This window comes from Tenrec ecaudatus, chromosome 3 (genome assembly GCF_050624435.1).
Source record: "Tenrec ecaudatus isolate mTenEca1 chromosome 3, mTenEca1.hap1, whole genome shotgun sequence".
NCBI classification, from domain to species: domain Eukaryota; kingdom Metazoa; phylum Chordata; class Mammalia; order Afrosoricida; family Tenrecidae; genus Tenrec; species Tenrec ecaudatus.
This window is the reverse complement of record NC_134532.1, coordinates 220,240,187-220,266,082: the sequence shown is the minus strand read 5'-3', so window position 1 is coordinate 220,266,082 and position 25,896 is coordinate 220,240,187. Positions and strand designations below refer to the sequence as shown.

At 57.4% G+C, this 25,896-nt stretch overlaps 1 protein-coding gene across 2 annotated transcripts in view; it reads left to right on the top strand.

Annotated features, from left to right (window-relative positions):
• SORCS2 (sortilin related VPS10 domain containing receptor 2) overlaps positions 1 to 25,896 on the top strand; it is a 179,215-nt gene that overhangs the window by 81,191 nt on the left and 72,128 nt on the right. For both annotated transcript variants that reach the window (XM_075544654.1, XM_075544655.1), the window contains exon 3: positions 8,880 to 8,979. In XM_075544654.1, the coding sequence (XP_075400769.1) occupies positions 8,880 to 8,979 (100 nt within the window). The remainder of the gene's footprint in view (positions 1 to 8,879; positions 8,980 to 25,896) is intronic.

Sequence of the window (25,896 nt, the reverse complement as noted above, 5' to 3'; positions counted from 1 at the left end):
TAACCCATGTGCAGCGGCGGGTCCTTCGGACAGCTGCAGCCCTGACTCCCCGGTGAACTCCTGAGCCGCCTCCCTCCCTCCCTTCCAAGAGTACATCCCAGATGCCTGCCTGTCTCCTCTTTCCCATCCTTCTCCCACTTCACAGGGCTGAATCAGGAAGACCGGGACTCACGGTGAATGGCTGGAAATCTCCAGGAGTTCTTTCTGGAACCTTCCTTGCAAGATTTCCTGCCAGAACCACCAGGGGGAATAAGAGCCATAGTGATGTCAGGCCTGGGGACGTGGCTGCGGTTCTTTCTCCAAATTCAATTTTCTGCCATTCCCTGGTCCTTAATAAAATAACTACTACCTTCTCTTTCCCCTGAGGTCCAGCTTTGTGAGAGCCCAGGGGACATGACCAGGCCAGGGGGGACCCAAGCCACCCTTGCCCCCGCCTCTGCCTGCCCCCAGCCCTGTCATCCACTCCTCTGACCCTCCGAGGCCCCCAGCATCCACTGTTCCTCAACTTCCTGCTTCACCTGGGGCTCTGGGCCTGGCGGCGGTCTTGCCTCTACACAGTGCCCGGAACACCTCTGATCACGGGGAACGGACTCTTGCAGTCCCACTCCGCAGACGAGCCATTCTGGGATGCTGACTCACACTCCAGGCTGCGGCCTTTGGGGATTCCTCGGCACTGTGGCATGAGGAGGCAGCTCCAGGACCTGGACACCTGGCTGCTGGGAAACCCTGCTTCCCGAGGGCTTGGTCTGCTCAGGATTCAGGCAGGGTCTTGGGGCTCTGCTGGCTGGTGCTTTTGTGAGCTGCCCCATAGCATCCCTTGCTGCTGGTGCGGGACCCCAGGCCCCTTCCAGCCCAACCCAGGCTGGCAGGCGCTGGACCCTTATTGTGGCCACTGGCCACGCCATGGCCCCCCACTGTCTGCACTTGGACTACAGACTAGAGCCCTGCTGGGCCTGCACCACCGCCTGCATCCCAGGGATCTCCCTGTACCCAGTGTTGTGCAGTCAGCCCGGCCCACAGCACCAAGCCATTGCCGCGTTTCACTGCTGCTTCTGAGGGGCACAGGCTCTCCGTGGGCTCCGGGGAAGTCTTGCTCTGTGCGTGGGCTCTAGGGGAATGGTCTCTCTCTGTGGAATCTAAGGGAAGTCTCCCTGTGGACGCTGATGAAAACTCTCTCTCTGTGTGTGGGGGCTCAGAGAAGTCTCTCTGGATTCTAGGAGAGCTTTCTCTTTGGGCTCTGAGGGAAGGCTGTGTGTGTGTGTGTGTGTGTGTGTGTGTGTGTGTGTGTGTTGGCTCTTGAGGAAGTCCCTCTCTCTCTCTCTGCTCTGAGACAAGCCTCTTCTCTCTTTTCCGCTTGTCTCAGTTCCTGTGCAGCCTTCTTGGGGACTCTGCCGCTCCCATCTTGCTTGGGTCTCTGTGCAGTCCCCTCTTGGCACAAGTGCGTGGTTTAAAGAAGACAGCATACCCTCTCCCCAAAGGGGCGACTCACACACCTGGAGTAGTCAGGGTTGACAACACCTGGTGGGGACAGGGCTCAGCCCCACTGTCTTTCCTTGTGACGGGAGACCCTGCCACCCTTGCTCCAGAGGACGCCCCGACTCTATCCCTTGCTGTTGTTGTGACTAGGCCCTGGGCCCCGAGCCTGGGCGGGGCATCGGCTTCTACTCACCGCTCAACGCATGTGGTGCATGTTCCCTGAAGCCACTCCTGCCCCTGTCCCCAGCTGTCCTCCCTTCCTCCTGCCCTCTGAAGCCCCAACGGCTGTCTGTACCTTGATAGTGGGTTGTGACTCCTCCCCGTGTGACCTTTCTCCCTGCACATCCGTCCACAGTGGGCTTATCTGAGCCACGGACAGGTTCACTGCCAGCTCCTCTGGCCCCAGATGGAGATGGGGGTCTGGAGGCTGGCTGAGACTGGTGGGTCTGCACCAGGCAGCCCTGCGGGGAGGGGTGGGGCAGGACTTCAAGGAATGTCTAGGGGGCAGGGCAGGTGGGTGACCCTTATCTATGGGGTCCAGGAGAGGGAGAATGTATGTAGATTCTCAGCCATGTGACATGTATGGGATGTGTGTGCATTTATGTGGTATGAGATGCATGGTGTGTGTGTGCGCGTGTATGGTGCATATGATGGGTGTGTTTGGTGTGACTTGTGTAGCGTGTGTGGTGGATGTGTGGGGAGCACGTGGTGTGTGTGGCATAGTGTGTTGTGTGTGTGTAGTATGTAGTGTGTGGTACGGAGTGTGTAGTGAGTGTGTGTGGTGAGTGTGTGTGGTGAGTGTGTGGAGTGAGGTGTGCCCCTAGCCACCTCCCTCTCTCTCCGGTCCTGGGCCTCACTCACACATCATTTGGCCTCTGCCCTGCCTGGGCAGGCATCACAAAGCTCCTTCAGGCCTGGCAGATGCCCAGAGAGCACCCTTCCACAGCCAGCCTCCTGCCCGCAGGCCCTCACTCATGGGTAAGCAGCCCTCCCTCGGTCTCTTGATGCTGCTCCACTTCTCTTCACGGCTGTTCTCCTGATGGCTCTGGGATTCGGTCCTGATTATGGATGGCTCACTGCATACCCAGTGGCCGGCAGCACGGGCCGGTCCCCCTCATCAGAACTTCACAGGCCCTGTGCAAATGCGCCCACCCGCCAGCTGGTGGGGGTGTTGCAAGACCACGGAGGCAAACTTGCCAGGGTCTTCTCCACTGCCCTCTCCACATCGCCAGTCTTAGTGTACACTGACTGCCCTTTACCCACTTAACCCCTGCCGAGGGCATGCCTTGGCAGACCCACAGTCAGTGCTCATGGATGCATGCCGGAGGTCAAAGGATGCATTGTTTTGGGTCAGCCCGACGCACAGACCTCTTTAGGATGCAGAAAGCAGGGAGGTCACTTTGAGGACTTAGGTGCACCTGACCCCGGGCATGGTCTTTCCAGTCGCCTCCTGTGTAGGTGAGAGTTGGGTGTCACATAAGGAAAGCCAAAGAAGAAGCTATACATTTGAATTTCGGTGCTGGCGAAGATCATGGAGAGTACCAGGGACCACGGAGAGAGCAAACAGGTCTAGTTCGGAGGCAGCACAGCCGGAGTGCACTTTAGAAGCAAGGGCAGCGAGACTCGGCCTCCCGTTCTTTGGACATGTTATCAGGGGAGACCAGCCCCCCGAGAGGAGGGCCTCCTGCTGGGTGAAGCGGAGGGGCAACGAGCAAGAGGAGGGCGAGATGGACAACACCGTGGCTGCCACTGTGGGTCCCAGCATAGAAACCATGGGGAGGCCGGCGCAGGCCCCGGGTGGTGTTTCCTTCTGTTGTCCACCACGTCTCTCTGAGTCGGGACTGACCTGATGGCCCCAGAGAGTGACAGCAAGAAAAACAGATCCATGCCAAGTGACCACCTGGCTCCGGCCCGGAGCTCGCATCCCCCTCACCTGCCCGCTCTCAGCCTGCCCCCGCTCTCCCCCCAAGGCCAGTGCCCCATCACCCTCGGGAACCCTGGACACTCACTCAATTATCCGTGGCAAGGGCAGGGCCGAGTGGGCCATGGTCTCCCAGACGTCCAGGGGTTTCCAGGAATGTGGCCATCGGCAGCCACATGCTCTGACCCTCCCACACCCACCTGCGTTTGGGTTGTGTCATGTTGGGCCCCTCCCTACCACCGCCTCGCCCCTTTGAGTGAGTGCTGACCTGGCACGCAGGACCTGGGGAGAGAGGTCTACTATAAGCGTGTACAGTCATGTGGTGTCCTCAGAGGAGGCGGGCTCTGGCTTGAGGGTCGTGGGAGTGCTGGTGGTGGGGCTTCACTGAATGCATGAAGGGATGGAGTGACTGAATGAGCAGGGCCTGCTGTGCCCCTTCCCATCCGTCATTTGGTGGCAATGCAAGTCCCGGTCCCAGCCGATCCCTCCGCGACGGGCTTCCTCTGTTGGAGCCAAGGAAGGTCCTTGGCATACACATGTAGCTGGGTGCACCTGGACACCTATTTCTGTTCCTGCTCAGGCACTGAGTCTGTTGCTAGGAAGACCTGCATGGGGGTCCTCATCCCACCTCTGGGGGCGGTGGGTCCTGATCAGGGTGTTGAACCCCAGAACTGCAAGGACAGCCCTTGGGACCAATCGCAAGGTGAACGGTTCAGACCCGTCAGCTGCCATGGGGGAGAAAGCTGAAGCCATCCACTCCCATAAGGATTCAGAGTCTCAGAAACCCTAAGAAGCAGCTTTCCTCTGTCCTGTGGTCACCGTGAATCAGGACTGACCCAACAGCAGTGAGCTGGGGATGGATGATGGATGGATGGGTAGGTGGGTGAATGGATGAATGAAGGACTTATGGTTGGATGGTAGGCAAGTGGGTGGGTGGGAGGACGGATAGATAGATGGATGGATGGTAGCCGGGTAGATGGTCGGTAGTGCTGGATGGATGGGTGAATGATGGATTGATGGGTGGGAGGATAGATGGATGATGGGTAGTTGGGTGGATAGATGGATAGGTGAGTGGATTGATGGATGGATGAATGAACAGTGGATGGATGAGGGGTGGTTGTGAAGAAAAATGTGAGTGGCACCAATGAGTTTTAGCTCAGTCTGACGAGTATGAGACATGACAATGATGGTGGTGAAGGTGGTAATGATGAGTGTGATGATGATGATGGTGATGATGGTGATGATGCTGATGGCATTGAGGATGACTGGCCCAGTTCACATGTAGTGATGATGATGATGATGGTGATGATGATGATGGTGATGATGCTGATGGCATTGAGGATGACTGGCCCAGTTCACATGTAGTGATGATGATGATGATGGTGATGATGGTGATGATGGTGATGGCATTGAGGATGACTGGCCCAGCTCACATGTAGGGATGATGATGATGATGATGGTGGTGGTGATGATGATGATGGTGGCAGCGGCGGCAATGATGGCCCAAGCCATGGTATTTTCAATCCCCACGTGTGCACGGGAAAGTTGGACATTGAATGAGGAAGACTGAAGGAGAATCAATACATTTGAATGATGGCCGAGAATACTGAAAGTGCCATGGACTTCCAAGAGAACAAACAGCTCTGTCCTGGAGGAAGTACGGCTAGAGTGCTCCTAGTGACAAGGACGGTGAGACTTGGCCTCATGGACTTTGGACAGGTTGTCAGGAGAGGCCAGTCCCTGAAGAAAGACATCATGCTAGGTCAAGTGGAGGGCAGCGAAAGAGAGGAAGGCCCTCAAGGAGATGGAAGGACACAGTGGCTGTATCGATGGGCTCAGGCCCAGGAACGATGGTGAGGACGGCGCAGGACCAGGCAGTGTTTCTTTCTGCTGTGCATGGGGGTCGCTGTGGGTCGGGACTGACATGAGGACACACAACAGCAGCAACAACAACAGGTTTTGGAAGTAGGTCACCAGCCTGAGTCCAGAAACTCTGTGGAGGCCTGTCAACCAGGCTTGGCCTTGCTGGTGTTCGAAGTGCTGATGACACAGCCACCAGCCTCATGGCTGCAGCCAGGCAGCACCGTCAGACAGACAGATAGACAAACAGTCAGCCAGCTGGGGTGGGGCCCATGCTTGATGGGACGGTTGTGGGCCAGGGGGGTTCTGAGCTGCCTCCCGAGGCCCACCATGCCCACCTTCTCCCTGGCTTTTAGAGGGACGTGAGGGCTTGCCACCCGACTCGGTTCTCTGGTGCTGTGAAGACAGACGCGCCACTGGTGGTGGGGTGGCCCTTCATAAACAGACAGTTACTTTCTCACAGTTTAAGAGGCTAGAAGCCTGAATTCAGGAAGACTTTCTCTCTGTCCTGCCTCTGAGGGAAGATCCTGGTCTCCTTTCAGCATCCATGGGCCCAGCATTCCTTGGAGATCCCCATGTGTCTTGGCATCCATTTTCCCCGGGGTCTAGGAGGTTCCCTGCTCAGGGACCTCATGTCCGAAGGATGTGTTCCGCTCCAGCTCTTCTTGGGCGTCTCTATGTGCCTCGTTTGTTTAGTCTCTTTCATGCCTCAAAAGAGATTGGTAAAGATAACCTGATCCTGCAGGGCCACCCTCCCTCCTGAACATCAGAGGTGACCACTTCAGTTCACAGAGAAGACAATTCCACCATCATGGGAACAAGGCCCAGCTGCCGTGGACACAATCCACAGCTCCACCTGAGCCACCTCCAGGATGGGGTCCCCTGGACCAGGACTTTGGCGGGCACCCAGGCCCACATGGGTGCGGGTACCTGCGGGCCTCTCTGAACCAAGAGTCCCTGGTGGACTTTTGGAAACTTCTCTCCAGAGCAAAGTGAAGTTCCACCTGCCACCCATCCCCAAAGCCACCCAATCCCCAGGAGCTCTAGGAACCTGTGGTCACTTTTCCCTAGCCCAGCTGTCGCATGTGTGGGAGGCCATCAGATGGACCAGGGCCTGAGTCAGCTGCCCCTTGCTGGCCCTCTCTGAGGCCACTGGGTACCTCTAACCCGGGGGGTGGACGGGGGTCTCTTTACCCTGGCTACCCAGGGCCCAGCTGAGTGACCTGTGATGTTAGCAAGGGGGTCCACACAGAAGAAGGACTTCCGGGACCTACTGGAGCCACCACCTGACACACACCCCCTCCCACTAAGGGCCAGTGAGCTCAGCCCCAGGCCTGTGAAATTAGCATCCATCCTGTTTGTGGGGACACCAGCGAGGGGGGGGAGCTGTTTCTCAAAGACAAAGAGGAGCAGGAAAAAGAAAGGCTGGCAACCTGCAGGGTCTGAGCCTTGTCCAACCTGGGGAGATGGGCATAGGCTGGGGCACAGGGAGGCAAGGGGCGTGGCAGGGACAGGGGGTGGCCTTCTGAGGAGGGGCCTGTGCGGCCCCATCACAGACAGCCATCTCTTGGCACTGTGTGCACAGCTGCCCCATTGCTGCGGGTTGCCAGCCGACCGAAAGAGCAGGTGTGCTGCTCTGGGGTGGGGGCGGGGGGCAGGGGAGGTGCCCTTACCAGGGCTTCCTGCTGCTTCTGTGTGTGTGGGGGGGGTCTTGGGCTCACTGAGGATGGAAGGGCGGCCCCAGAGGGTCTCCAGGGCGTTTGGCTTTCAGGCAGCAGTTGTGGACTTGCAAAGCCAGTCTGGCAGTTCGTTGCTTAGCCTGCGGCTCCAGCAGAGTCCTGACCCACCAAGAGCCTTCAGGGCCGAGTGGAGCCCCTCTCTCAGAGGTCCGATGCCCTCAGAGCACCAGCTGTTTTCAAACCATGGCGTTCGTTGCTTCTCACTTGCTGTCAGGCTGTGGGGAGAGGGTGCTGCATGGGAGGCGCAATCGCCCTGGGGAGCTGGCCGAGTCCTGCTTGGCTTCCTGAGTAAAACTCCTTGCCTCCAGTTCGCCCACCCTGAGAGACTTCCAGTGGAGTTCTCTTCAGGGGGGAATGGAATGCCCCCTCCCCACCCCCGAGCCACAGGCAGATATTTGTCACGTGCCCAGAAGTCCAAGCAGAAGTGGGGACCCTGTAGAAAGGACCTGGGTTCAATGCCCACCAAGCTCCTGTGCAGCCACTGCCCACCCGTCTGCCTGTGGGAGTGGCATGCAGCTATGAGGCTGAACAGGGTTTAGCAGACCTGGCGGACTAGGAAGAAAGGCTTGGCTGTTGACTTTAGAAAATCATCCTGGAATCGCAGTGAGGCATCATGGGAGGCGGTGGGGACCGGGCAGGATTCCTTCACTGTGAGCAGGGTGGCCTCACCGTCAGCCAGCGCCAGCAGACCCAGTGCTATTTTGGGCGACAGCAGGACGTTCCCTTTGGGCACATGGAGGGAGCTGTGCGGGATGAGGACGGTGTCTGGTTCACTGAATCACGTCCCCCTGTGGGACCCACGCTGGGCTTAATGAGCCCCAACCCATCAGTGTCGCAGGCTGCTGGCCTGGTCTTGTGTGCTCAGTGGGGCCCAGGCTCCGTTTCCCATAGTGACGAATTTGCATTTTCTACCTACATTTCTGCAGCCCCCACTGAACTGCTTTGTGTATCCACCCATTCCTTCATTCATCCGCACATTTCTTCATTCGCTCACATGTTCACCCATTCCTTCATTTCTTCATTCGCTCACGTGTTCACCCATTCATTCATTTGTCTACTCATTTCTTCATTTGCTTACATGTTCACCCATTCATTCACTCATTTCTTCATTTGTTCACGTGTGGAAGAAAGGCCTGGCCACTTCTCTGTAAAACTCACTGCCTTGGAGACCCTGTGGGCAATTCTACCTGCACCTGAGGGTCCTGGGAGTTGGAATCGGCCAGATGATACCCAGCCGCAGCCATTGGTCATTTCAGGTCTTGGGGGACAGCTCTGACCATCAGCTTGTAAAAAGTTGCAGCCTGGGGACCCAGTGGGCAGTCTCACCTGCACCCTCAGGGTCCTGGGAGTCAGAATCGGGCAGTGGCAGACTCCACTGACCCAGTCCATGGGACCTGAGTCACAGGTGAGCTGTCACCTTGGACAGCTTTGCTCGTGGTGGCCCTGCTGAGCGAAGGCCTTCTTCTCAGATGGGGGTGAAGGGACTTGCTTGAGAGCAGGGCCTTGGGACCGCAGATCTGGTCTGAGCCTGGTCTACATTGGGGAGAGGCTGAGAGAGGGGGCGAGGCGGGGCTAGGTGACCAGAGGGAAGGGTCAGTAAGGAAGGCCATGAGGTGAGGGTACAACTAGAGTGCAGGCAGTGGGGTGCTGGTAGGCTCTGACTAAAAGGACCCTGGGCTGCAGCCTGCCAGAAGAGCTGAGGTTCAAGGGCAGAATGGACCACAGGGTGCAGCCTGCCAGAAGAGAGGGTCTGGGGTTCAAGTCCGGCCCCAGACTGTGACGTGTTATAGCTTCTCCCACCCCCTGGGGACACGTTGCTCCCAGAGGGTTGGCACTGGCAGAGCTGCTCCTGGAGTGATGCTGTGGCTCTTGTCTGTCCATAGGTCGTCAGACTTTGGGACGTCCTACAGCAAGCTCACGCTGCAGCCGGGCGTCACCACGGTCATCGACAACTTCTACATCTGCCCCACCAACAAGCGGAAGGTGAGTCCCAGAGGGTGAGGTAAAACCATGGGCGGGGCCTCAGCAGGAGGCTGGCCCGGGGAAGCAGCTGCGGGCAGCGGCTTGTTTCCTGTGGGTCTACTGGAGTTTCCTGGTGGGGATGCGCTGGGCTCTGCACCCTGCCTGGCTGGGGAGGGCCTCGGTGGATACAGCAAGGGCCACCTGCTCCGAGGAGGCTGAGGGGCAGGCAGAGCCCTGGCTGGGTTTTCCTGTGAGGGTCGTGACGGGCGATGACTGGTATGTGCGCACTGCACGGACCGGCGCCTCAGGGTCCTCAGTGACCTCGGGGAGGCCCCCCAGGGTTGCAGCCCCTGTGAGTGTGGGCCCTCACGAGCAAGGGCAGCAGCCGTGATTGGATGCAGGTGCTGCAGTCGGCCGGGCAGGGTGGCACTCACCCTCTGGCCACGTGTGGTCCTTGCGGGGCTCACAGTGGGCGTGACTTGGCTCTTTATATGGTCAGTGCATGATAACACACTAGAAATCCCACCACATTAAGCAGCATGCTCTTCAGTGCTTATATTCATTAGCTCTAAGGGGCCCTGATGGCGCAGTGGGTTAGGCACTGGGCTGCTAACAGTACAGCCAGTGCTCAAACCTAGCAGCCGTTCCTTGGGAGAAAGATGAGATCGTCTGTTTCCACATGATTCCTGGTTCTGGATGCCCTCTGGGGAAGTTCTCCTCTGGCCCCTGGGTTCACTGTGAGCAGAGTCAGGGAGTCGGTGGGGAAAGCGTGTTGAGGAGGCGGCACACACTCAGGAGAGTCATGGATGCCACTGAGCTGACCATGTGGACACTGGTTTGGTGTCCTGTGCACGTGGACACAGGAAGGCCCAGCAGGCTCTGCTGCAAAGGATGCTAACAGGAGAGCCTGGGTGAGGGACTGGGGCTGAGGGGCAAGGGCAGGGCAGGGCTTTCTGCAGCCTCTGAGGGCAAGCACGGGCTGGGGGCTGGGTGGGCTAGGCACAGAGAGGCCTGGCGACCCCTCCCAGAAGATGGGCCACTGAGAGCTCGGGAGCTCGACCCCGACTTGGGCAGGGGCAGGAGCTGGGAGACTGTGCACCTGCACCTCCCTGTTAGTAGAAGCCGGCCCTCACCCCAGGGCTCTGCCTGTTGCTTCACTGCACCAGGCGGGGGCCACCGTGAGGTGTGAGCTCTGCTAATGGATGCAGACATAGAGACTGTCCCCATGTGGCACAGACAGCCACCCAAGCACGCCACCCAGACGCCTGTCCTAATTGTCACGTAATTAGAGTCCAATTAAATAATGATTTGTCCCCCATAAATGAGCCATTATGTGTCCTCCAAAGTCCTGCTGGACTCTTAACGAGCATGCGGCTCCCTCGCCAGCTCTCTAGAGATCGGGCTGGTGGGCACGGAGGAGGGGGGAGGGGTCTCTCCCCTGGTTGCTGTGCAAATGGGCTGTAATCGGGTCCTCTAGAGAGGGAGGGCCCCATGGGCTAGATGAGGGAAGGGGGGCTTCAAGCAGTGCCTGGAAAATCCCTCCTTGCCACTCCAGGCTCTCATGACCACCCCTCATCTACAAACACAGAATCATGACAAAAACTGAGTCTCAGGCTGTGAGGACCGATGGGCTGGTCCTGGATCTGCAGACTGAGACCACCTGGGGCCTGACATTCCAAAGGCCAGGGGTCACACAGGGAGCGGGTCTGGATGGGGGAGGGGGAGGGAGGGAGAACCAGCCTTACCTGAACACCCATGGATATGACAGTCAGACCACACCCCCAAGGAAATGCCCCTTCCCGTTGATTGGCTGATCAGATATTGCCTTATGGAAGCAAGCCCAGTCCAGTGTCTATCAGCCACCCCAGGAGAACCACAGGCTCCCTCTGGACATCCGACCCAGAGGGGCTTCTCCCTGAAACCTGGGCCAGGAGGTAAGGGTGATGGTCTGGGGTCTCTGTAGGGACAGCACCGATTGCTGGGCAAATCTGTGTCCTCCCTGCCACCAGCCTCCACCCCACTGTCCTCTACAGTGATAGCAAACCAAGCCCACAGCCACCCTGTAATGCTGTGCCCTGCTAAGTTGCCCCATGCGAGCTTGGCCCAAGCGGCAGAGAGCAGGATGCCCACCTGTCCCCACAAGTGCCACTGGGAGAGCGAGGCTGCCCAGTGGCACTGGGGTGTCTGTCAGAGACGTGGGGTTATCTGCCAGAGACATTGGATTGATCTATCAGAGACATTGGGTGTCTGTCTGCCAGAGACATTGGATGTTTGTCCGTCAGGGGGAAGGTGTCCATCAGGGGGAAGGGCCTTGTTCTCAGGCCTCTGCAGCCAGACCCAGCAGATGCAGTGACTCTAGGAAGACTGGAGAAGGTTCCCCCTCCCCCAGCCTCCCAGTTCCCCAGCCTGGCTCCACTAGCCGTGCTTGTCTTTGGGGTGAGTGATGGCTGGCTCAGGCTGGCTGGTCTCTGGGCCCCGGGGCTTTGGGGGCTGAGGAGTGATGGGTTTGGACCAGGCTGCTTCCCGGCGTGTCAGATTTATGGCACATAAAGCATCGCAGAGGCCAGTACCACGTGGGTGTCCCTGCGAGACCGTCCTTGGCGCTTCCTGAGATGTCTGTCTGCCTGGCGAGCCCTGCTGCAGTCCCTAGGTGTCTGGGCAGCTGGACGGGACGGGGTAGGGGTGGTGTCCCCCTCCCCTCAAGCTAGTGGTTTCACATAAGCCCCACTTCCTGCTTTCCAAGGTAGGGGGGGATGGTCCCTGGACTCCCTGCTCCCTACCATAGCTCAGCCCCCATACTAATAACCAGGTGGGCAGAGGACACCATGACCCCTTTTCTGCCCTGGCTCAGCCCCGCGTACTGAGGACCGGGTGGGTGGAGGACACTGCGACCCTGCTCCCAGTTGTGGCTCATTAACCCCTGGACCGCCTCCACCCCCTGACCCCGCGCCCAAAACTTTCTCCATCCAGGCCCCGCCCCCGGACTGCTTCCACTCCCAGCCCCTGCCCCAGGACTGCCTCCACCCCCACCCCTCCACCCGCCATCCCCCACTCTTCCCCAGGGACTGCATCCTCTACCCACCCACGACTTCTCATGAATTGTCTCTACTTCTGGCCCCACCCCACAGACTGCCTCCATCTCAGCCCCCTCCCACTCCAGACTGCCTCCACCCACCTCCGGCCCCTCCCAATGGAATGTCTCCACCTCTGGCCCCACCCCACAGACTGACTCCACCCCCGGCCCCGCCCCCAATCTGCTGCCACGCTCCCCAGCGCCTCCCCCCGGCTGGCTTCACCCATCCGCCCACTCCCCCACTTTCTCCACCCCTGGCCTTCTTTCTCTGCAAGGGGCTCTTTAAGTACGGAGGTTTCCTTTCGCCCAGAAGCCTGGCGTTGGCCCTCGGGGAAGGTCCGCCTTGCTGCGTGTCAGCGTCTTCAGTGGGTCCACTGGGAGGGCCTGGGCTTGCTGGACGCCGAGCTGGACTCCTGTCCTCCTGACTTTGAGCAGGCTGTGTCGTTAGGCCTGCAGGCAGCAGGGTCAGGACCCGTCCAGGCCGTTTCACCCACCACAGCGACCCTTGGGCTTCCTGCTTCGAATCCTCTGAGTCTCAGGTTTCATTCCACAGTGAGGCCAAACGCAGACGCTGAAAATTGGCCGCCCGTTGCGTTTCCTGGGCTTTCTGGCCGACTCCCAGGAATGGGTGGGGGGAGAACAGATGGACGCTCGGCAGATCTGGATTTACCGTCTGAGGCCTTTAAGTGACCTGTCCCATTTCCTAACGCTGAAAATATTCCTAACATCCGCCTTCCAGGTACACCTTCCAGGCCTCCCTTCCTATGGAAAGGGGGGCGACGTCTGTCCTCCCGAAACACAGAGACATCTCTCGCTGCTGAAGGGGCACACTGTGCGAGTGGCCCCTTCTGAAAATGTGAGCGGGCTTCATCCCACCCAGGATGCACTCCCCATCGGGAACTGTCTCTTCTGATGAGAGAGCATCGCTCCGTTCATCTTGGAGGTTTAACCTCCCATCTCTCCAGACTCCCACAAGCACTTGGGGCCCCAGCCTGACCCTCCAGAGCGAAGTCACCTGCTGGAGACTGCAGCTGCCTCGGGTCCAGAGCAGACCCTCCCTAACTCAAGTCACAGGGAGAAGGGTTGTAGGGCCTGCAGCTGTTGCGGGGACATGCACTGGGGCCTGACGAAAGCCCCTGTGGGACTGACCATGCGGGGACCCAGGGACACTGAGTGAGTAGGTGCTTCTGGGGAAGTGGTGTGCTGGCCGCAGACCCACCCTCTGCAGCGAGCCAGGGGTCTCTGTATCACGTGAAAACCAGGCGACTGCCCCCCACAGGGCTGATTTTGTTCAGTTAACCACCGTTCACAGGGACAGTACATTGTCTGTTACCATGAAGCCTGGCTCTTCATGGCTTCCCAGAAAAACTCCCTGCCATCAATTGATGCTAACTCACATAGACCCTCTAGGACAGGGCAGAACTGCCCCTTTGGGTTTCTGAGACTCTGACTCTATGAGAGCAGAAAGCCTCATCTTTCTCCCTTGGAGCAGCTGGTGGTTTCGATCCTTGGACCTTGCAGTTAGCAGCCGCACAAGTAATCCACTACTTCACACATCTTGACTTCACCGGTCCAAACTAAACCCAAACCATGGCTGGCAAGTCGGTTCTGACTCATAGGGGCTCTGTAGGACAGGAGAGACCTGTCAGACAGTGAATCTTTTGGGGAGCTGATGCAGAATCCCGAACTCAAACTTGCCGCCACTGCAGAACTGCCTCTGGGAATACTGGAGACTGTGAGTCTTTGTGGATGCAGACAGCCTCGTCTCTCTTCCTCGGAGCGGGTGGTGGGTTTGAACCAGCCACCTTGTAGTGGGCAGCCCAATGCTCACCCCACAGTGCCACCTTGCAGGTCTGAAGGCTCAAAAAGAAACATTGTGTTAGCTTGTGGTGGTCTCACTTCTGAAGTCCTGAGGCCAGCGGCAGAGCCGGGAGCAGGAGCCCGGTGGGCAGGCAGCTGCCCAGTGGGAACTCTGGGCTCTATACCTCACACAGGTTCACACTGAGGGAAGAGTCCCTCCCCACACCACGCTCGTCCAAAGACACTTGGCTTTCCACGAACGGAACCCAGCGCGGTGATTTTGTTTCCACGTTTACATTAGCCAGAATGGAAGGAGATGGGGTTCCCATTCCTCCTTCACACTGGCCACCCACGTTCCAGTATAGCTGGCATGGTGCAGTAGTTCAGTGCTCGGCAGCTAACTGGAAGGTGGACGGTTCAAATCACCTGGTGGGTCAGAGGGAGACGGGCCTGGTGGCAGCCTGGGTGATTCCCTGGGGCAGCTCTCTGTCCCCTGGGGTCTCTGGGAGCTGGGATGGACTCAGGGCGCTCAGTAGCAAGGCGTCCACCAGGTGGACCGAGCAGCTGTGCACCCTCGTCCTCCCAGCCTCAGCACAGTTGTGGGCTCCAGAGCTTGTCTGGAAGGCTAAGCGGGGGTCCCCTTGCCCTTGGAGCCCTGCACAGGCCTTAGCCCGCCTGGCGGCCGTCTCTGGCCATGTGGACAGCGGGTGAGGAAGGTTGGCCAGCCAGTTTCTGTGGCTTGTTTTGGCAGACAGATGAACTGAGTTCATAATTAAGAAATTGCTTTTCCCCGGAGCCCTGTTGATTGGTGAGGCGATGACGTGGAGGTTGTCACCGCTCTGGCTGGCAGTCACAGCTCAGTGGACACGCGGGCAGCTGTGCAGCGAGTCTGCGGCTGACTCAGAGAGACACCACTCTGCACCCCAGGGAGCAGGAGTGACCCAGTCCAGTGCCCAGCACGTCCTCCCTTCTGCCCGGAGCCACACGCTCAGTGAAAACGTCACCCCAGCCAAGATCATCCCCGTCCTGGGCGCTGTGGTCCTGGAGAGCTTCCTTCGTAAAACCCACAGTTGGGGGTGGGGGATGGACTCTTAATGAGTAGGCTCATCCTCAACATAAGGAAACACGCAATCATAATGTTTGAAAGTCTGATTGGTGTGTTTGTTTTAAAAGGAGGTGATTACACCACCTGAAATGAACTCCTTGGGTTTAGGGGGGTAATTAGGAAGGGGAAATTAGGAAAGAAGTCACTGGGTGTCTGCAAGGTGGCAAGTACCATGCGGCTGAGAAGAGGTCAGATGCTGCGTGTGCCTTGTGACAACAGGGGCCATTTGTGATGGGTGCTGTGGGACGAATAGGAGCTTGCCAGGAGGAGCTCATAGGAGCTACAGTCGGATCCATTTATTTGGGCAGTGGTAACAGGGTGGCACATTTGGAAGGTCTGCATGTGGGGGTGTTCTGAGGAGAGGGGCCTGCAAAGTCAGGTACTGTCGACAGTTTTATTAGGTAGAACTAGGTGGGCATGAAGGGGAACCCAGGTGGGTATGCAGATGAAATTAGGTGAGTGTGCAGGTGAATTCAGGTGGCATGCTAATGAACTCAGGTGGGCATATAGGTGAAGCCAGGTGGGCACAGAGGTGACCTCTGGTGAGCACCCAGGTGGTCAGGCGGGCATGTAGATGAAAGAGCCCAACAAGCAGGCTTCCTGCTGGGAGTGTGTTCTAGAAGAGCTTGCCATGGCTTCAGGCCTCAGCTCGTAGTAGTTCATGGTGGTCCGGCTGAGGGGCCCCATTGAGTGTCTGCTGAGACCACCCCACCTGTCCCAGGCCGGGTCCCCCATATCACAGCCACCCACTTCCACCCACAGAGCATGGAGCCTGCAGGCTGTCACTTGACATTGTCACCCAGGTCTCAGTCAGAGCTGAGGCCCCTGAAAAGGCTTCTGTCTTAGCTTCTGGGGCTGATGCCAATGGCCCCCAACAAGGAAGCTCATTGTAGCCTCAGGGCTCAGGGCTCTAGTAGTCCTCCCCACATTACCTGGAAAGATGGCATCCTGCCTCCTCAGGGCAGGGACATTATGCCCCGGGGGTCCCTCTTTCTCCTCCTGCCCCCCTGCCACCCACCCCCTTCCAGCCATGCGTCAGCCTCAGATCCAGCGCATGTCCCTGTTAGCAGCACATGGCTGGACTGTCATTCAAAGTCCTCCAGGGCTCTCTGTGTGTCACCCAGGAGCTTCGTGCCACCAAGTTCATTGCCCTGGGAAGTATGCTCACCAACTTGGTGACTTCCCATGTAAACCACGGTCCCACACATATTTCTGTTTTTTTTTTCATATTTCTGGTTTTAATGATTATCTCCCCTCCTCATATTTTGTCTCTTCTGCACGAGGGAGCATCAGGAAATGCATTGGGGTGGGGGTGGGGGAATGGAAATCAAAGATACTAGTTTTTTTCTGAAAACTTTTTGGGGTTTCCCCACCCCCTGCCCCCAGGTATTCAATGAGAGGTATGTTCCACTCTCCTCCTTGACCTGCCCTTCAAACAAAGTTTAGTGTTAGTCAGTATCTGCATTCCCTCTGAATAATTCATGGACCTCATCGTGTGTCACTTCCAAACAGCCCCCCTGAAGGCAATCCTGTTTCCGCTAGGATTTCAGCTGTATCGTGTTTGATTTTAATCCCACAAGTTAGACTTTGCCTTGATTCGTTAGATGCATGTTTTCTTTGGCCAGTTCTCGTATTCGCTCATTTCTTGTCTCTTGAGTCTTTGTCTCTGTCTCCTTGGAGGTCTCTGGGACACAAACGTGGCCCTGTCTTGGTCCCTGAAGGGCCATGTCAGGGTTGGGGAGGAGTGGGCACATGGCTGCCCAGGTGAGGGGTGCCAATGGGCCCTCAGTGTGCAGCTGCTCACATGCAATCAGCAGGGAACAGCCTGCAGACCCTGTGAGCACTCTCCCATGACCAGGGACCCCAACAACATGGACACAGACAAGGAGAGGACGCACAGGGGCCCAAGGTGGACAGTGGGTACACGGGGGCCAGCGGGGAGCTCAGGGCTGGCTGTGTAAGTGGGTGCCGTCAGGCTGGTCCTCACTCACGGTGACCCCCAGGACAGAGCAGAACCTTCCATGGGGGTTCTAGGTGGTGGTATTATGGGAGCAGATCCCAGGTTTTCTCCTGTTGCTGTAGGTTCAAATCCTCCGCCTTCCAGTTTGCAGTCGAGTGCTTAACCAGGGGCCCCTTTCATTGTGAGCTAGAGAGCTTGGGCCAGTGTATGTCCATCTTCTCCGTGAAACAGGGAACTGCCCCTGCATGCCCTTCCCAGTGGGGTTGCCTCTGGGGGTCCAGTGCCACCCACGCTCACTGCCCTCCATTCCCTTAGACACAAAGTGACCTTGGGGACAGAGCAGGATGGCCCCACAGGGATCCAGTGTAGCAGAAGAAACACACTCAGGGGTGAGTGTGGATCTATCGCCGCTCTGAAACTTGGGGGGACAGGTGTGGGTCTGTCACCGCTCTGAATCCAGGCCAGCCGCTCATAGGGAGGCTCCTGAGCAAGGTCCTGGCCTCCCTGTAGCATCTGTGGGCCTGCATCCCTTGGAGCTCCGCCAGGCACCAGTCTTCCCCCAGCGCAGGGACACGGGTTGGAGGAAGTGCTCTGCTCTCGGCTCTTCTTGCTTGGTGGTGGTGGCTTCCCCTCTCTGCTGGGCTCCCTCTGATCTCTCATAAGACAAAAGGCGATGAGGTCACACCCCAGCAAGACGACCCTGACACTGCATCAGAGCTGTAACCTGAGTGACAGTGTTTCATGTCACCCTAGCCCCTTACGAACGATTGGCCGATCACAGCAGGCCCATGGGAAGTGGTTACGCCATGCTATAACTGCCAAATGCCATCATTACAGAACAGCCAAATTGCATAGTTGTATAACCGACAAACCCCTGAGGACAATTGCCCCACCGAGTTGGCATGTGTTGTTTTTTGGGGGGAGCTGGGGGGTAGTGTGGGCTGTGGAGCACTTGTCGGGAGCCCTCAGGGCGGTTCGCTCTCAGTCATCTGTCAGGGCAGGGAGGTTTGGGCTCGCCTTAAACCATGGCCATTCTGTGTTCAAACCCGCTTGGCTGCGGATCAGCATTCTGTGAGGACCAAGGTGTTCCTGACCCAAGCCACCATCTTTTCAGTCGCCTCGTATACACAGGAAAGCTGAACCATGTAGAAAGAAGATGGGAGACTGATTGAAGTGTCTGAATTATGACTCCGGAGAAGTGCGTTAGTGCAGGTTGACTACAGAAACAAATCCAGAGACACTCATATATGTGTAAGAAGATAACTTTATATCAAAGAGTATTATATAGGAAGAAAAGTTTGATATTTGCTCATATGTCCAATTTAGTACATAAATTCCTCTTCAGACCCACACCACACATGCAATGACACCGAGTGCAGGAAGCTCACAGGTCAGTGGGTGGAAACTCTTGTAGATCCAGTGGCAGTGGAAGCATCTCATGGCTGGCATGGGTCCCCATGTGGCTCCTCCCGTTCCAGGGCTCTGGCTCCATCAGCATTGCTCTATCTGGCTTGTCACCAGGATGTGAAGCAGAGAGAGTGTCCTGCCTTCAGGGAGGAAGACTGGAGTTCCCAGAATCCTCAGGAGAAGGCCATGCCCACACAGAGGCATGATTGTCTATGACCTGCTTGACAGGCTAGACTCCACCCCTTCGCTCAAGCTGACAAGAGATGACATGATCACACAGGAAGAATGTGCATATACTTGTAGAAGAATGAATAAATTAGTTCTGGAAGACGTACAGCCGGAGTGCTCTTTGCAGCGGTTCTCAACCTTCCCCATGCTGCAACCCTTTCATACAGTTCCTCAGGTGTGGTGACCCCCACCCCAGCCATAACATTATTTTCGTTGCCACTTCATCACTGTAATTTTGCTACTGGTATGAATCAGGCAACCCCTGTGAAAGCGTCGTTCGACGCCCAAAGGGTCGAGACCCACAGGTTGAGAACCACTGCTAGAGGCAAGGACGGAGAAACTATCAAATGTACTTTGGGCGTGTTGTCAAGAGAGACCAGTCCCTGGCGAAGGATATCGTGCTTGGTAAAGTAGAGGGGCAGTGATGGAGGGGCATGCCCTCAGCGAGGTGGACAGACGCGATGGAGGGGCATGCCCTCAGCGAGGTGGACGGACACTGTGGCTCCAGCAAGGGCGCAGAGCTCAGAACAGTGGGAGGCCGGCGCAGGGCCCAGTGGGCCTTTGTTCTGTCCTTGGAACAGACTCCGCGGCAGCAGCAGACAGTGGGGGTGGGGGATGCATTTCTATTTGTCCAGCCCCACCACACGCCCCCATTCTCCCCCAGAGTCCTTTCCATTGTGGCTGCCCTGCGTCAGTTGGACGCCTGGCTTCTGGCTTTTTCTGACCCCACGGGCGGCTGGCCCTGGACCTCAATGACCTTCAGGTTCCAGACAAGTGCTGGGGGCGAAGGGGGTGGTGGGTTCTGGGTGCTCCATGCGGAGCCTGTCCTCCTCGGAGACCTTCCAGATAGCCAGCTGGGCAGTGCAGGAGAGAAAATGATGTTCCTGTCACTTGTTTCCTGACAGGAAGCTTGGCTGGTGGGTTTTCCGCTTTAGCTTTTTAATGGCCTTTCTGTGTGGCCACAGACCAGTTATTGTGATGCCCAGGCTGCCCTGCGCAGCCTTCTGTCCCTTGGGGGTCATCAATAACAGACATGCACTGGGGCCCCTGTCGGGGTGTGGTTGTGAGGCACCAGTGGGTGGGAGGCCCAGAGCCAGCTGCCCTCCTCATCTATCCCAGCACAGGTCTCCTGCCACTGGCTTCACCAGTGATGGCGTCCTGGACTCGTTGGTGCAGGGTGGCCTCATCACCTGCCTTGGACCCTGAGTCATGATCTGTCCCCATGAGCAGTGGGCTCCAGAGGAAAATTCTTCCTGGTGTAGCTGCACCCCTGTGGACACAAACAAAGTGGGGTGGGGAGCCCAGGGGGATCCATCCCCAGCTCAACCCTCCCCACTTCCCTGCAGCCTTCCAGAGACCCTCTGTGCAGACCCCTCCCCCAGGTGGTGAGAGCTTTCAGGAGGGCAGGGACCATTGCCCATTCAGGGGCCCAACCCAAGCCTGGCACACAGCATGACAGACCACACTGGTCAGTCAGAGGGACTGTGAGAGCAGGCTTGGTGCCCAGGGGCATCCCCGAGCCCCGTTGCTCCATCAGTTAAGGGGTGGGTGGGTGTGGTGGAGACTGGAGTCTCTGCTGACCCTCTTGGAAGTGATGTGCAGGCGTGTGTGCACACAGGCATGCATGTGCTGTGGTGCTTGTTGTTTTCAGGGGCTGTCGAGTTGCCCGACCCATCGAGCTACCATCCACAAACAGAATGAACCACTGTGCAGTCCTGCGCTGTTCTCACAGTTGTTGAAAGCAGAGAACACCAACCAGCAAGGTGTATGCTTGTGTGTGTGTATGTGTGTGCATGTGTATGTGGTAAGTGCCTGCATACAACACATGTGCACATGCTCTGTGACACACAGCACCCCCATACACCTCACACATACACCCCACATTGTCACACTTTCATACATATCACATACCACACACACTACATACATTATCACACACTCACATATATTCATACACATCACATATATTCTCACACACCACACACACTTTATATTCACCTATCTACCTGTTCATCCATCTGTCATCCATTTTCCATCGTCCATCCATCCATCCACCCATCCTCCCATCCCATCCATCCATCATCCATCCACCCATCCATCCGTCATCCATCCATCCATCCACCCATCCATCCATCCACCCATCCCATCCATCCATCATCCATCCACCCATCATCCATCCATCCATCCATCCATCCATCCATCCATCCATCCATCCATTATTCATCCATCCATCCATCCACCCATCCCATCCATCCGTCATCCATCCGTCATCCATCCACCCATTCATCCATTATCCATCCATCCATCCACCCATCCATCCATCCATCCATCCATCCATCCATCCATCCATCCCATCCATCCATCATCATCCACCCATCATCCACCTATCCTTACAGACCCCTGGGAAGGCAGAAGACAGAGTCAGAACATTCTTCTAGCCACCAGAAACCCCCAACCCAGTGGGGCATGTAGACCCCAAACTTGCTGATGTTAGTGGGATTAGAGTGTACCGATGGCAGTGGAGCAGGATGGAGGGTGCACAGGAGTGGTTTATAGGGAGGTGACCTGTGGGCTGCCCAGTGGGGTAACAGGAAGGGCACCGTGGGAACATCTTACTGAAGGCCAAGGCTGTGCCAAATTCTGACCTCACCCCCACTGCTGGCCTGTTCCCTCAGTGTCATCCCTTCCCAGAGATGGCCCCCTACCTTCTCTCCCCAAAGAGCCCAGAGCCCAGGTCCTCTCTGTCCCCTTTACTCTGGACCTTGCTTTCCTCTGGCCCTCGCAGCCCAGGGTCACCAGGTGGGGCTGCTGAGGACAGCAGCCTGTGTTCCCCCACGGTCTGGAGACCCATGCCCCATGGGGCAAGGCCGGCTCCCTCTAAAGGGTCCCAGGAGGATCTTCCTGCCTCGTCCAGCCTCCGTGACTGGACATCTGAGCTGTCCCTGAACCCCTCCTGTCCCGTCCTTCTTCCCACCCCCACCCCCTGGCCCTCTCTGCCTCTCTTCGGCTCTCATAAGGAGCCCAATCAGGTAGACCAGGGCTGGGCGCTCCAGGATGACCTTGTGTGAGCCTCATGATCGCACAGATGCTGCGGGATTGCATGCACAGGTGTAGGGTGGGGGCTTGAGGCCACAGAGCACCTCCAGACACCTTTTACACAGCAGCGACTCCCCTGCTGATTGAAAGGGTCCTTCTGTTGTCCCTGAGCATGGGCCTGGATGCCCCTTGAAGCCCATCCCTGCCTGTGCCCAGGCCCTGGCCCCAAGACAGCCCAAGCCTGCCCTGCTCGCCCAAGCCTGGTAGGGCAGCTCCCCTTGCCAGCCATAGGGCAGGTGCCTCCGTGGCCAAATTCTTTCAGCCACCAGGTGAGGTTTGGCTTGATGGCCAGCACAGTGAGTCCTGCAGGGTGTTGCCCCGCCCAACCCTCAGACTGTTGGCTGGGACTGAGCCTTCCCCCACTCCCATTTCTCCATGAGAAGGATTCTCTGAGGGTTCTGGAACATTCCATGTGGCCCTCTTGGGCATCCTTCTCCTGACTGCCACCCCTGTAGTTCATCCAGCATGAGCCCTGGCTTACCTGGAGCCCCAGGCATCAGGTCCAGCAAAAGTGACACCAAGGATCGACTTTGCTGGGCCCAAAGCAGCCCGGGCCCCTATGGAGACATCTGGGTGATCTGCCCCGAGCAGCTGCCCAGCATGTCTGGAGGACGTCTTGGGAGAGTCCACGTTGCTTCTCAAAGCGTCGTGTTTATCGGTCGTTGGGAAAAGGCAGGACCCTCCCTGCCATCACCTCCCATCCAGCCTGGAGCGGATAGCAGATAGCGGATAGCAGAATAGGTCATTCACAGACTACTCATCCAGAGCTAGTGCGGTCTTCCCGTCTGCCCCCGCCAGGCACCAAGCTGCCCGCTCGGCGCAGGCACACAGCTCCGCAGCACTGTCTAGAATGCCTTCCCACAGCCAGGCAAGGCACCAGGAAGCCCCTCGCTCCGGCCCCCTGGGAGTTGAGGTTGTGGGGGCCCAGGCTCTCAGGGCACAGGATGTCACTGCTGCTGAGTGTTTACACGGCCTGGTGGATGCTGGCTGTGGCTTGTCCATGCCAACCGGTCCGGGGGTGTTTGCATGTGTGTCTTGGGTCAGCCCCGCCAGAGAGCAGCAAGTTCTCCGTTAATTACAGACGTGCCTAGCATTTTAGTGCCTGCCGGGTCGTGGGGAAGATGGAAGCCGCCCCCAACAATCGATTCCGTGACTCCGGGTGAGTGCACATCATGGGACGTTGTATTGGAGGCTGGTCAGCGGGCTCCCACTGCTGCCTGGAAAGTAGCTCGCATCCCAGCGGATGGGGCCAAGTCGGGACTCTGGCTCGTCGATGCGTAGCAGGTGCTGAGAACAAGGGCTCTCTCTAATTGGCCACCCCTCTCTGACCACCACCCTTCTCTCTCTCGTTGACCACTCCCCATCTCACCGACCACCGCCTCTCACGGACCACACTCCATGTCTTAGGCAGCGTCAAGGGTATGCAGAGACTAGACGCACACCCACCCCCTGCCAACCAGGGCATTTCAGGCTGTGTGGTGACGAGTGTGCACAGGGCCCAACTCTGGAAGTTTCCCTCACAGCGTGTATGGGGCTGGGTGGGTGGGCAGAACGAGGAATAGATGGTGGATGGATGATGGATGAATGATGAATGGGTGGATGGATGGTAGATGAATAATGTGTGGATGATGAATCATTGGATGGGTGGGTGGATGAATGGATGGATGGGAATATGTATGTATGTATGTGTGGGTGGATAGATGGATGGATGGGTGAATGCATGTATGTATGGATGGTGGTTGGATAGATGGGTAATGGATGATTGGATGAATAGATGAATGAATGAATGGTGTGTGAATGATGAATGGGTTGATGGATGGATGGGTGGGTGGATAGATGGTGGATTAATGAGAGATAGACAGATGGTGGCTGATGGTAGCTAGATGGTAGGTCGGTGGCTAGATGGGTGGTTGGGTGGGTGGCTAAGTAGTGGAGGAGGGATCATGGTATGGGTTTCTGTCTTGGTGAGTGAATGGATGGCGGATGGGTGGATGGATGGATGGGTGAATCAATATTTGAATGGAGAGGCAGTTCACAGAGAGTGAAAGGAAAGAGTTGAATTAAAAGCATGAATAACATTAATAGATCTCCCAGTTGTTGTTAGGTCCTGCCTCCCAGTGACCTCATCCGTGCACAACAAACAGAAACGTGTCACACGGGTATTTTTCCAGAGCAGAGGGCACACACGTAGGGGATGCACAGAAATCCAGGGAGCAGTGCTCAGACATGCATGCTGGGGGAGCTGGAGGGCCTGGGAGACAGGCTGGGGAGCGGGGGAACGCAGATTCAGCACAGTGCTCCAGGCAGCAGCAAATTGGGAGCTTTCTGAAAACTGCAGGGGGCGTGTTTTCCTTCTTCATTTGCATACACAAGCCGCCCCTGTATCCATTCTATATCCACACCAGTATCCACACGTCTCTCTCCCGGCAGGCAGGTGTCTCCTGAGCATCTCCACAGAGCGGGACCAGCAGGGAGGCTGGGAGGAAGGAGGCCTTCGTCCCCACCTATTGCTCCCGCCCTTCTCCTCATCCCGGGGTTTCCCAATGTGGGATATCACCCCCAGAGACAGCGCTGGGGGCCCTATGAGCAGATGCTCATACTAGATCCTGGATACAAAGAGTCATTGCCAGGGCCGTGCTGAGCAATTTTGTTACTTTTTTCTGAAAAGGGAGCAGTGGGGTAAACGAGCGTGGAAGCCTGTGGTCTGTGTGCGTGCAGGCCAGCTTCCCCCTTCCACATGCACAGTAGTGCGCACATGCCGCCTGCAGACCTTGGAAACATGGAAATGGAAGGTAATGGGATTCTCCCCAAGCACTTGGGAGCCCTCCCCTGGTGGCATAGTAGTTACGTGCAGGGCTGTGGGGAGCAGGTTCCCTGGTTCAGAACCACCAGCCACTCCTCGGGAGGAACAGCTTTTCTGTCTCGGACACCCACAGGCGCAGTTCTGCCGCGTCCTGTCTGGTCACTGCGAGTCGGCATCGACTCCATGGTGGTGAGTTGAGTTGGCTGTTTTTTCTTCAGTTTCATACGCACGTGCATGGGTTGACACAGGAGGCTTCAAGCAGGTTGTGGGAAAATTCCATTATATTCCAATTCCATTTTTTTCCCATGAGGGAGGCTTGGTGGTTCTGCTGGGGAGGCTCTGGGCGGCTGGCAGCAAGATTCCCACCTAGCAGCTGCTCTGTGGGAGGAAGACGAGGCTGTTGTTCCTATAAAGGCTGATGTCCAGGAGACCCGACGGAGGGTGACTGCGGTCAGAATTGACCCGATGGCAGTGGGTTTGGTGCACACACACGCACAAAGGTACATATACCGTGCACACCTGTCATTAAGTCGCCTGGGTTTACTTTGTGGCTGACCCCCCTTGGGGTCTGTTTACACTTGTCCCCTCTGGGGTGTGAGTGCTGAGAGAGGGTCCGCTGTGCTCATTGCGGAGCCCCCTGGTTGTCAGGGGAAGCTGCCTTCCTGGCCTTTCTCTTTCCCGGGACCCTCCACTGAGTGGAAGTGAGGCGGCATCCTGGGAAAAAGACAGGAGGAAAATACTGGTGCCCCAGGTCGTGGGAGGCACAGGTAGAGAGCATCCTGGGTGAGCATGCCTGGGGCGGGTGGCACCTTGCACCCAGTTCCAACAGGCTTTGCTGGGGGGGACACCCCGGTGTGCCCTTAGGGCCCAGTCCTGAGTGCATGTGGAGTGCTGCCCCTGCAGATGGCAGGGACTGCTCTTATCCCTCCCCAAAGTCTCCACTATCTTGTGGCTGGGGATGAAGTCTCTGTGGGAGGCATGTCCCCAAGTGGCCCCTCCCAGTGTCACTCAAGGGTCTTTGTAAGCCAGAGCTCACAGCCCCGGGGGACTGGGCTCATGCCGAATGGAACATGGCTGAGACAGGTCTGAGGAGTGGTGCACTGGGCACAACATGTGTCTGCGGGCAGGATGGGAGGGGCATCAACCTGATGGGCACTGTTGGGAGAGCTGCACTGAAGGACAGGGGCTCTGACAACACCAACATGTCAGAGGTCAGGGTCCTCGGGGAGCTGCTTCTGAGAATCCCCAGACTTCTGGACTCTGCACAGCCTGGCAGAGCCCAAGCCTGTGCCTGCCTACCAAGCCAGAGCCTGCCCCGAGCCCATACTCACCTGCCGAGCCTGAGTCCACTGAGCCCCAGTCTATGCCCACCTGTTGAGCCCAGATCTGTGCCCACAGCTGCCTGCGGAGCCCATGCCTGCCAAGGAGTCTGAGCCTGTGCCCTAGGTCCATGCCTGACCCCAACC